The 12,926-nt window shown below is 42.5% G+C and overlaps 1 protein-coding gene across 2 annotated transcripts in view; it reads left to right on the forward strand.

Moving 5' to 3' along the window:
• Positions 1–3,631: 3,631 nt before the first annotated feature.
• Lypla1 (lysophospholipase 1) overlaps positions 3,632–12,926 on the forward strand; it is a 36,456-nt gene continuing 27,161 nt past the window's right edge. Inside the window, exons 1-2 of one of the 2 annotated variants that reach the window (XM_063258504.1) lie at positions 3,632–3,824; positions 4,677–4,708. In XM_063258504.1, the coding sequence (XP_063114574.1) occupies positions 3,756–3,824; positions 4,677–4,708 (101 nt within the window). In that variant the 5' untranslated portion in view covers positions 3,632–3,755. The remainder of the gene's footprint in view (positions 3,825–4,676; positions 4,709–12,926) is intronic. The other variant, XM_063258503.1, reaches the window with a different exon arrangement.

Genomic DNA, 12,926 nt, shown 5'->3' on the forward strand with positions numbered 1-12,926 from the left:
GCAGCTTCCTCCAAGTGCAAGGTCATGAGTTCAATCTCTGGTACCAGGGAAATAAATAAATAAATATTATAGGGCTGATAGTAAAGCTCAGTGGTAGAAGCCCTAAAGTCAATTCTCAGTATGCATATTTATGTTTTATGTGTAGAAATATATGGTAAAATTTAAATTAGCTATAAGGTTATAAAATGAAAAACAAAGTCTCCACTAATTCCTGTCCCCAAATTATTCTACTTTAGCTACTTAGTTAACAGATTATTTGATTCTTTTATATATGATTTATTCACATACATAAATGCATCACAACAAAAAATGATTTTCCCTCTACCATAATATATGCTTCTTTTTAGTGCTGAACAATATTACAATTTAATTTACCAGGTAGACTAAAATTGATGGGTATTTACATCATTTCCACATTTTTCTCATCACCAGTATGAAGTAGTAAATATGGACTACTTACAGTATCTTGTAATTTTGAGACAGTCTTAGCTAAAGAATTAACGATTTAGAATAATTCATTGGGTAAATTCCTAGCTGTAGAATTATGGTTAACAGTACATGCATTAGCCAGGCCTGCTGGTACACTCCTGTAATCCCAGCACTCAGGAGGCTGAGGCAGGAGGATCCTTGCAAGTTTGAGACCAAAGTGGGGCTACAAAGTGAGCCCAAAGCCAGCCTGAACTGCATAGCGAGACCTGTCTCAAAAAAACAAAAAGAAACAAACAAAAACCCAGCACATGTATTACAAATTTTGACAGCTTTGGGATCTGGGGATATAGCTTAGTGGCCCAGTGCCTGGCTGGCAAGTGCCAATTCCCAGTACCCACTAAAAAAAGACGGAAAGAAAAAAGAAATTTTGATAGGTTGTATAGACTTGCCTTTCAAAAGTTATTTCAATTTACATTTCTAGTAACCGCTTTTTGCTAACATTGTGTATATTTGAGTTGAATATGATTCTATCTGCTTCTCTTTTTTCAGGAAACTGCCTATTAATATCCTTTGCCTATTTTTCTATTGTGTTGTTACATTTTTCCCTTCAGTGATTTGAAAAATTTGTGAATAAATTTTATCGTCAAAAATTCATTTTATTGGTACATTTTAGATATACCTAATAATCATGTTCATCTTAGGGAATTTGTACCTGTACATGATAGATCTTTTTTTTTCCCCCATTCCTCTTTCCACCCTTCAACCACTCTTTCCCTCCTTATTTACAAGAGCTTTATTTCCTTTTATTTCTTCTGTTTTTTAAAAATTAATTTTATTGGTACATTTTAGATATATAATGGTACATTCATTGTGGAAATTAGTGTGGAAATTCCTTAAAAAACTAAAACTAGAGATTACATTGACTCTGCTATTCCCCTTCTTGGTATCTTCCTAACTGGAAAACGTCATACCACATCCATATGTGCCCACTCATCTTCATAACAGCAGTTTGTAATAATAAATTATGGAAACAGTCTAAATGCTCATCAAACAATAATGGGATAAAGAAATGTGTTTTAAAAAATATATAGTGGAGTACTACTCTGCCATAAAGAAAGATAAACCTAAACTATGACATTTCTAAGTAAATGGATGCACCTTGAGACCATACCTTTTTGTTTGTTTTGTTTTTTTGAGACAGGGTCTCACTATGCAGTTTAGGATGGTCTTGAACTCACTGTGTAACCCAGCCTGACTTTGAACCTTCAGCAATCCACTTACCACAGCCTCCCAAGTGCTGGGATTGCAGTAAAGCATGCACCGCCAGGCTCAGAGAGACCATACTCTTTGAGCGAAATAAATCTAAACATGTGTAAATACTGCATTATTCCTCTGGTATGAAAAACAAAGTGTACAAACAGACCACAAGGTACAATAGATGTGGTAAAATAGGAGGAAAAAATGTTCAAATGGGAAGGGAGCAAGGGAAGGAGAGGGAGGAAGAGAAAGGAAGAGAAAGGGGAAAAAAATCTTCTTAAAGGGTGGGGAGTGGTAACAGTGCCCTGACCTCAATCTCTTTTTGCGGTACTGGAGATCGAACTCACGACCTTGTGCTTGCCAGGCAGGCGCTTATGCCACTGAGCTAAATTCCTGGCCCCCCCGGGCTCAATCTTCAGTACTGAAGAAGAAAAAAAAGTCAATACTTATTTGAAACATGTTATGCTCATAGTAAGAGCTAAAGAGTTTCATTTTCTCTATTAACATCACAATGAAATGACTTCAAAGCCTGACATAAATGTGTACTTTTTTTTCTATATTGTCATTTTGGTTTTTTTTTTTTTTTTTTTTTTTTTGTAACAGGTATTGAACTCAGGACCTCATGCTTGCCCAGCAGCCGCTTGTTGCCACTGAGCTAAATCTTCAGCCCCGTTATTGTCATTTTGAATAAATCAACATAAATGTAACACTTTTCAAAAACCCACAAAATTCACACCATTCAAATCCAAGACAAGACTATTCATAAACAATAAAAAAATACTATTAAGACCTCAAGTCCCTGGGCACTGTGATTATCATAGATATAAAATGCAATGTGGTTTTCTTTCAATCTTTTGTTCAGCAATTCCTTCCTAACGAAATAGAGCTTGAAGTTTCTTCATTGAATCATAAACTGAAGGTCACAGCATTTTAGCTCTAAGTGTTTCTATCTCTTCTTTTCCAAATCATACTAATTAGGGAGTTACACAAGAAACTGAAATCCAGCAATATTATTAATCTTTGTTCAGAAGGATTTTAATCTAAGTTTTGTTAACTCTCAACAAAAATGAAGATATAGATAAATTAGTACATGTCTAAGTGTACAGGACTGATACTCATATTACTTAGTTTTGTTGGATAGTTGAACAGAATGGTTTGTCTCCCCGTTTGAATTCCCATTTATATGTTCCACTTTTGTATCTTGAACAAGTATTTGTGGGGGGATAATATTTATACATCAACTAGTGATTTATTACTGCTTATTTCTTTTGTTTGAAAGTATGTACTATTTCTGCTCGTTTTCTATTGTTTTATCTTCCTCTAAATAAAAAAAATAAAAGGACCTGGTTTGAATGAACTCCATTTTAGACCCTTGATTCACTTGCGCAGGAAAAGGTCTGTAGCCTCCTGCTTAAATCAGTTTTAGGGCAATCAGTATGTGTCTATAGGATGATAGTGTCAGTCACTTTAAAGAAGTTGAGGATTTTTGGTGACAATTGAATGCTTCCCTTTCCAACTCCTGTTTAAAGTCAACCGCAAATCTACACACTGGGGTAACCCACAGTGGAAATACAGCCAAGCCCGCTGGCCCCTCCGAGCCCCGCTTCGGACTCCATCACGAGTGGCCGCTGGCGGTGGGAAACACAGGAGCCTGCGGGGGAGACCACAGCCGGTTTGGGGGCTCCTTCCTCACCACGGCGCTCAGAGTGGAAGCCTGAGCCGGGATCCGCCGGCGGCTACAGGCCTGGCGCGGATGACCCTGAACCCAAACTTTGCCAGGCTCCGGGGCGCACCCGCACGAAGCTGGCGCGGGCCAGGGGCCTGGGAGGAGCCGCGACTTTGTGACGCGGAGGCGGAGGCCGAGCAAGGGGCGGCGGGGCGGCGGGGCGCAGGCCGGGGAGCGCGGGCGCGTGGGGCCAAAGGAGGGCGGCGCGGCGCCGCGTCGACGCGCACGCGCTCGGGCGCGCTCCCAGCGGGGCGGGCCGGGACTCGCCGCTCGCACGCCTCTGGGCCGCCCTGAGCGCGCGCTCTGCCTTCCGCTTCCGACGCGCTGTCTGCCGAGCCGGTGGATGTGCGGCAATAACATGTCTGCTCCGATGCCAGCCGTCGTGCCCGCCGCCCGGAAGGCCACCGCCGCGGTGAGTGTTGGCGGCCGGGCCTCCGAGGGGGCCCGCTGGGCCGCCGGCCGGCCACTGTGCCTCACGCGGCGTCGCGGTCGCCGTCGCCGTCGCGGGCTGGGGCGGGGCGGGGTGACGGGTCGGTGAGGACGCCCGCCGCTCCTCGGGGCCGGGGCTGGGGTCGGGGCGGGGTCGGGGTCGGGGTCGGGGTCGAGGTCGAGGTCGGCGGGCCGGGTGGGCCACAAGGCTCCGGCGGGGGGCGGGCGCCGGCGGAAGGGCGTCCCCGCCCGGGCCTCTGCATTACGGAGCGAGCGCGGCCAAGACCCCCGCGAGGAGAGACGCGGGCCGGTGTCTCCCCGGCGCGGTTCTGCTTGGCTGGTGGAGCTGCAAGCCGGACACCGCAGGAAAATCGCTGTATTGTCCTGCCTTGTACTCTCGTCCTCAAGGAGAGAAGATTTAGTGTTTTAAGAGACCAGAGAGGCTGTTTTAAGGAAAGTTATCTGGGAGAATTTGAAACTGAAGTTTTACGCCCGGAAACTCCATTTTTGTGATGGAAAAATTCTTCAGTGTGGCACTCGTGGTTTGTCTCGGAAGAGACTGTTTTTCTTAGAACGTGATAGTTTGCGTTTGTGGATGTCTAACTGGGACCTCCTAATGCTAAAACCCCACATTAGTTATCTTAGGAACTGAAGGGAAGAGAGTTGATTCGGATTTTTTGCCTTTTAAGAGGTCTGTAGAGATTAACCTGAATAGTGTTCAGAAATCTGACATAGTTTTAAGACCTTTCATTTCCTTTTCCTAAAGTTGCAGTGCCTAACGTTCTGGGTGTACTTATTTAGGCGTTGCTTATTATTTTTTCCTTTTCTTTTTTAGGTTATTTTCCTTCATGGATTGGGAGATACTGGGTATGTAATCATTAGTAACATGAAAAAGTCATGAAATGGGGCTAAGGTTTAATATTTTCAGAATACTTAAGTTGTGAGAAAAAGATTGCTAGTAAATATCTCTTAAGAGTTCAGATATAGTCTTTTCTGTTTTATCATTTTTCAACTGCTGGCATGTATTAAAATTGTGAACTACTCCTTGGTTATGTTGGGTATTGGATACCAGAGGAGAGTGGAATGTTTGTAGAGGCAGTCTGCAATTGAGAGCTTTCCAGAAGTTAAACTTTCACAGTGGGTTGAGAGTTTTTGTTTAGAGAGATAGTGGCAACGTAAAACATACAAAGTTCTGAATAAGGGATTAGATGATCCCTTAAAACAGAAAAATCAGTAGAAGAGGAGGGTAAGAAACCCAAAGATTTGGAGATTTAGCAGATAGCCGTAGTGCAAGCCTGTAATCTTCGCAACTCAGGAGGATCATTAGGAGTTTGAGGCCAGCATGAATTAAAGTGAGACCTTGTCCTCCAAAAAAGAAAAGAAGACAAAACAAAACAGAATTTGGAGGCTTTTCAAACAAATTTTGTTGAAGTAACTTCAAGATTGTGATTTCTCTTTCATGCAAGCTTTTTCTCTATTGAGAAGCTTTTTGTCTTTACATTTGAATTGTGTTTATCTGTTTGAAATTTAGGTAAAATATGAATTTTGTTAAAAATTGCAGTTGAAGAAAGAATAGAAGATAAGTACATTTTGATAAAATAGCTAAAACACTACTAAATGGAGACATTGGGTGAGATGTGCAGGCTGTTAACCCAAGTCCTGGAGGACTGAGACAAGAGTTATGCTTTTGCTTTTTGCATTTTTTTTCTATACTTCTTTCTTTTATTTTCTTTTTTTGGGGGGTGGGGCAGAGGTTCTCTTGAGCCCAGATGTTTGAGACTAGCCTGGATAACATAGACTCTGCCTCAAAATTCATGAATAAGGAGGCACTGGACTAGGTTGGTTCTCCTTCCTAAGGATTAGCAGGGTCTGCCGTGGCTTCTGATATTAGACAGAGGCAGACATTTTCAAGGTTATATGGCTAGAGATACAGTCTTTATCAGTTCCTCAAAGTTCTTCGTAGTCTTTTATGCCTGTTACATTGAGTGTAGAGTTAGAGAAAAGGTTATAGGACTCCTGGCAATCAGGTAGTTTAGTGACAACCACAGGCTTATATTACTGGACGGGAATCCAATAGTAGACCCTGTTATACAGCCAGACTTTTGGTGATTCAGCAAGTCAGTAGATGCTCACTACCTTATTACAGTGCGCGAAATGAGAGCTTCTAGGCCTGAAGGACCAGTCCAAGCAAAAAAAAAAATAAAAAAATAAAAAAATCGTATATAGGAAATTATCCATCATGACCATGATGATGCCTGAATATAGTACGGTTTACACTGGAGGCTCTGGAAGAGGCTCACTAATTTGGGGCCAACCCGAGCAACTTTTGAGACTGTTTCAAAATATAAAATAAAAGGGATGAGGATATAGTTCAGTGGTAAGACAGCTTACTCAGTATGTGCAGGCCTCTGGGTTCAGTCCCCAGGTCCTCAGTACTGAAATAAAACAAAAATCGCTGTAAAAACTCAAGGCTTTCAGTTCTGAGAGACTTGGTGAAATAACACTAAAGAAAAGCTGACTCTGGACTGGTTCCATGAATACATGGTAATACTCAGAACCAGTTTATCTGACAAGTGGCAATTTAATGTTTAAAGTACTTTATGGAATGCATTTATCAACGTGCTCATATTTATAAACTGGAACTAATAAAGAAATACTTTTTTAGACCATGTTTTACTGACTTCAAAAAAGAGCTTTTGTGATTTTTTTGTTTGCTTTTTGCTTTTGATACAGAGTCTCCCTATATAGTTCAGGCTAGTCTTCAACTCACCGTGTAGCCCAGGCTGGCCTTGAACTCAAAGCAGTCTGCCTCAGCTTCCCAAGTGCTATGATTACAAATGTATGCCACCACGCCTGGCAACGTTGGTGATTTTGAAAATGTCACATATGTATTATAAAAAATTCAAGATGAAAATGTGTTTTAAAAGAATGAAAAGCTAGGTGTGGCCCCAGGCACCTGTAATCCCAGCACTAAGGGAAGCTGAGGCAGGAGGATCATCATGAATTCACCAGCCTGGGCTATATAGTGAGTGCAAGGCCAGCCTGAACTATATAGACAGGCTGGGTCTCAAAAAAAAATTAATAAAAAAAGAAAATGAATTAATTTCATAACTTAAACTATTTTGTATAGCATTTAAAAAATATTTGCTCAGTGTGGTGGTGTGTGCCTATAATCCCACCTGTTTGGGAGGCTAAATTAGAAGGATCACAAATTTGAGGTCAGTTTGGCAATTTAGGAAGATCCTGTTTCAGAATAAAAATTAAAAAAGGAGCCAGGTGTGGTGGTGCACACCTGTAATCCTGGCACTCAGGAGGTTGAGGCAGGAGGATCCTTGTGAGTTTTAGACCAACCTGGGCTTGCTCAAGGCAAGCCTGAACTGCATAGCAAGACCCTGTCTCAAAAAAAAAAAAAAAAAAGAACTGGAGATGTGCCTCAGTGGTAGAATGGTTCAAAAAGCTTAATTTAAAATATTTTTTTATTATACTGGGGACTGAAGCCACAGTTTTCAAAGTGACTTACATTGTCAAGCCCTTTACTTGTTTATTTAATTTTTTTTTTGAAACAGAGTCTCAGTTGCTCAGTGGCCTCGAAGTTGCACTCCTCCTGCCTCAGCCTCTCAGAGTACTGTCCTATACCATCACTCCAGCCTGAAATATTTTCAGATTTATAGAACTGCTTTGTGCTGGAGGCACACTTCAGTAGGAGAGCTTTGCCTAGTTTGCATGGGACCTAGGTTTGAACCTGAGCACTGAAAAATTTAAAAAATACAGAATCATTTCAGTGTATTAGATTTTTCAGTCTCTTTGACTAGATTTACTAATGTCTTCTTCTTCAATATACATTGTTTTTGCTGTATACTTTGAGGTTACATTGCAGATATGGTTCTTTATTTTTTTTGGTACGGGGATCAGACTAATGACCTCACATTTACCAGGCAAGTGCTTGAGCCACTGAGCTAAATCCCCAAGAAACCATGCTGCTTTATTTTCATGTGCTTTAGTATATCTTTCTGATATGCCATGTTACATAGACTAAATAAAACGCCATGACTATGTAAGGAGGGTCTTCTATAACCACAAGATAGTTATCAAATTGAAGACATTTAGTATTATCTAATATGCAACATATTCAACCTTTGCCATTTTGTCACAGTGATGTCCTTTATAGCCTTCTCCCTCCCATGCCAGGATTTCTCAGCATTTGTTATTCATGACAGTATTGATATTTTTACAGAAATCAGGCTAGGCAGAGTTTTAAAATTTTCTCATAATTGAATGCATTTTTTGCTTTTTGGTTATGAACAGTAGGTAGGTGATGTATCCCAATCAGTGCATCACTAAGATAAATGTGTTGTTTGTGGGGCTGGGGATTTAGCTCAGCTTCATAAGCACCTGCTTTGTAAGCAGGCAGTAGTGAGTTCGATCCCTGGTACTGATAAAAAGGAAAAAAAAAATGTGCTGTTTGTTTCATTTTAGTTGCATTTTTGGGAGGTTGCTGAGAATCAAACTCAGGACCTTGAGCTTGCCAGGTAGGCGCTGTGCTGCTTAGCTGTATCCCTGGCCTTCCACTGTTAGTACTAATTTGAATCACTTAATGAAGGTGATGTCTTCCAGGGTTTTCTACTGCAGTTATATTCTCTTTCTAAGTAAAAATCAAGTTGTGATGTGACAACTTTCAGATTTTTATAATTCCTTCTTCATCAAACTTTCAATTAGTATTTTTAGCATTGAGTTGATGGTTCTTTCTTTGATCCGTCCTGTGGATCAATCCTTGGGGTGTACCTGGAGGAGGAATGGGGATTAAAATAAAAACATGGGGGAGACAGAGAGAGACAGAGGCAAGTTGAGGGAGTCCAGTTAAGCCCCGTTTTATTCCGGAAGTGATTACATCTTTTATAGGCCAAGGGCGGGAGATGGGACAGGAAGAGGCTACGGGGGTGAATACAACAGGGTCAGGGTATGTGACGTAAGCAGGAGAGGATTATGGTTAATGTAGGCAGACACAATGCCCATAGGAGAGAGAGAGAGGCAGGGAGACAACAATGGGGCTGTCGCTAGGATCCCTACATCTCCTCCCTTTCTATATTATTTAATCAGGAGTATGGCAGGCCCTGCCGGACAGCGTCTGTCTTAGGTCAAGGACCTCATTGCATGAACCCAACCAGGCCTTACCCGTCATGGGCTTCCAGAACAGCAGTTGGTCCTGTGCCTGTCTTAGGTGACCGTTGGAATTAACATGCATGTCCTAGTTGCCCGTCTCTGACTGCCTGTCCATTGCCCCAGGGCAGTTAGGCCGCATTGTCGTATGAGAATTCCTCGTGGGAATTCCTTCCCGGTAGGTTTGTTGATCTGTCATCTCCAGCTGATGATAGTGTACCTGAATGGGCTTTGCCATAAATGTGTCTATCCAGTTATTAATGAGCATCATAATCCTCTGAAAAAATAGAAAGACTCACAGAAAGAAGAAGCAATAGGGCAACTAGGGGACCCAAAAGAGGTGCTAGGTAAGGGAAAAGCTCCCCCACACACACACATCGAGGAGAAGGGGTTGGCAGCCATTTGTTGTTGTCGTTGTTGAAGTCGTTCTTTTCTTTCGTGGAGCTTGTCTCGTATAACACCGGATGCAGTCTATTTGGCTGGTTTATGTTCCTCCAGACGGAGAAGAGCCTCCTCCACAGTCACAGGGGGTTGTGTGCATGGCTGTCAGCAGTTGTAGTCTGTTTGGCAGGGGTCTAAATCCACCATGGGTGTGGTACGGCCCAAGGAGAAGGCTGAGTAGGCAGCATAGGGCTCCAGGGATTTGTGTCACCTCTAAGAGAACACAGGGGATTGTGCCTCAGGAAATGACATTACTCCTGGGCATTTCATGGGGTCTTTGAAGAACTGTCTACTTGTTTTATCAGGCACCCAGGTAGCCATCTAGCCTCTCTGTCTTGTTGAGAGTATACACACACTGAACCGTGTCTACATATGAGAATGGGGTCAGGGCCATGCCATGAATTAGTCAGGGGGTCTTTCCATAGTATAGAAGCAAATTGCTTTTGTGTTTCAGTATGCCAAAAACGCATGGCTGCTGACTGTCCAGAAGCATCCAAATTTAAAAAATTAAGGATGAATAAGGCATGAGATAGAATGTTTTTAGGTGTCCTCCTTGTGGTATCATTCCCTCTTTTTTATTTTATCAACAGTGAGTTTTAGGGAGAGATGTGCTCTTTTAACTATGCCTTGACCTTGAGGGTTATAAGGTATGTCTTTATATGATCAATATTAAGATGTTGACAGAAATGAGCAAAGGCAGAACTAGCATAGCCTGGACCATTATCAGTCTTTAATTGTTGTGGGCATCTTAGAACTGATAAGGTAGTTAACATATGGCTAATAACGTTTGGTAGCTTTGCCAGTCTGGGGAGAGGTATAAATGAAACCACTAAATATAGTTACATGAACATATTTAAGATTGTCAAAGCTCAGGAAAGTGGGTGACATCCATTTGCCATAATGTATTGGGGATAAGTCCTCTAGGATTAACCCCAAAGTGTGGAACTAGGAGGTGCAGGGCACAAGAAAGGCAGTTTTTTACTATCTGTCTGGCTTGTTTTCTAGTGATCTTAATACAGAATTACAGAAAAACAAATGGTAAGAAATCACCAGTTGATAAGTTACATATTGTCATCTTAGAAATAGTCACCCAGGCCACAAAATCAAAGCACGTAAAGTGACATCCAAACAGTGACACTGCCAACAGCTCCGCCCAATGATCCAACAAAAACTTAGTAACATGGTTATCAGTCCTGCACACTTGTTTTTTATCTCAAAGAGGGCAATACCAAACATATCAAAACAGAACAAAACAGTTTTTTAAAAAAGGATTTAAAGAAATACAGATTTCAAAGCAAGTCCACTGCAGATCCCCACTGTCTATCTAATTGTCTCCAGCTTTCTCCAAACAGTTGTCTCCATCTTCACGCACATTAAATACACACTGCACATTATAGAACCAATCAAATCATTACAGGACGATGAAGGCTTCTCAGGTCTCCAAGATCTGATATTGGGGAAGACAATAATAACTCTCATAGTGTCTCTCATTTTTTTCTCAGCAGCCTTCCCCATCCTTACATATGCTGAAATTAAACCCAAGAGACTAGACCAATATCACTCTGATCAGTTAAATGAGTCAAAGTAATTGACATTTGGAATCTCCACCTCTGGAGTCTCTTTGTAAAATGACCAGTCTCTCCACAGGCAAAACAGTCCTGTTCATGCTTTTGAGACAAGAACTGTCCAACTGCAAACCCCTGCAAGGTAGCAGCCACAGCAAAGGTGTATATATCCTGTTAGGCCTGTTCTATTTTTACGAGGTCTGATAGCGGCCCGGCAGACGGTGCAGGCGCCTTTAAAAGCCAGCTGTTCAACAAAATCCGTGCCTGCATCAGCGTGGCCAAAGGCTCCGCTAGCAGCAGCAATCAAACAATCAACAAACTCTGAAAAGGGTTTATCTGGGCCTTGCTTAATGCTAGTGAGAGAGGAGCTTATATTATCTTTTGTAGGCAGCTTTCTCCATGCTCGAGTAGCTACTGTTTGAATTTGAGCGAAAAGTGTTGGATTAAACTCTTTTTGAGCCTTTCTGCATGTATAGGCATCTTTCACTATTAACACATTAAGGTCCCACCTATTGCCGGCTTGTGTATTGTGCCTGGCGGTCTTTTTGCAATTTTTTGTATATTTTGATTTTTACAAAAGATTATCCCCACCGGATAAAGTCACTCGGGCCAATCTTTGTCAATCTGTAGGTGTGAGCCACCCGTCAGCCAGAGAATTTAAAACAGCAAGAATGAAAGCAGCTGTAAGGCCATATTGGCAACCGCTGTCTTTAATTCTTTTAAAGCTGTTACTGTGAATGGCGTATGTGTCTTAATGACTCGTGGAGCTAGCGGCACAGCGCCCGCGCCCGCGCCGTCTTGCGGCTGTGCAGTGCCATCTTGGGGAGGTACGTTTGTTTCCGTCACCGGAAACACAGTTTTGGGGAGGGACCCACGCTGATGTGGAGCAAGTGAGGCAAGCGCCACTTTAAGAGCTCCATGAGGCTTGCGGGAGGCAGCCGCCATCTTAGGAGCACTATAAGGCTGTGCAGCTCGGAGGGCCTTGTGCAACCATCTCCTCAATCTGAGGATCTGCATGCTGCTGGGCAAGCAGCTCAGAGATTAAATTCCAGTATGCAAAGGTGGTCACCAGAACCTTTTCCAGACCGAAAACCCTACAATAATCTTTTAAAGCATCTCTTACTCTATTCCACTCTTGATCTCTATAGAACCCTCTAGGGCAAATCTTATGGATAAATTGAAAATACTGCAATAATTCTTTTGTTCTAACCCTTACCCCTCTTGTCTTTCATGCCTTTATAAGGCCTCCCACGAACACTTTGTGTTTGTTCAATGCTTGACCCATGTGCGGGAAAGGGAATGGGGTCGCTGTTCACTCACTGTGACTCGGGCAGGCATGTCAGTAGTCGTCTGCGCAGGCCTTGGTACTTGATTTAATGTCCTGTTGCTTTTAGCTTTAATCATTGATTTATTTTGCTCAGTTCTCGCCATGGTCTCTGGTTCAATTTGCTTTCACTTTAAGCTGGCTGTCTCGAACGGCTCCCTCGTTGACTCCTCCGTGCCAGAAGTGCCCACGCTGGGCGCCACTTGATCCGGCCTGCAGATCAATCTGTGGGGTGCACCTGGAGGAGGAACGGGGATTAAAATAAAAACATGGGGAAGACAGAGAGAGACTGAGGCAAGTTGAGAAGAGTCCAATCAAGCCGTGTTTTATTCCAGAAGTGATTACATCTTTTATAGGCCAAGGGCGGGAGGTGGGACAGGAAGAGGCTACAGGGGTGAATACAACAGGGTCATCCTCACGTCCGGGTATGTGATGTACGCAGGAGAGGATTATGATTAATGTAGCCAGATGCAGTGCCCATATAAAAATACTAGAAATTCCATTTATAGCCCCATACACCTTTCACCTAGATTACTCAGTCATTAGTATTCCAAAACACTTAGGATGGGCCAGGGATATAGCTCAGTGTCATAGCGTC

Source organism: Cavia porcellus, unplaced genomic scaffold, assembly GCF_034190915.1.
Source record: "Cavia porcellus strain 051 isolate PalLab524CR breed Dunkin Hartley unplaced genomic scaffold, mCavPor4.1 scaffold_11, whole genome shotgun sequence".
In the NCBI taxonomy this organism is placed as follows: domain Eukaryota; kingdom Metazoa; phylum Chordata; class Mammalia; order Rodentia; family Caviidae; genus Cavia; species Cavia porcellus.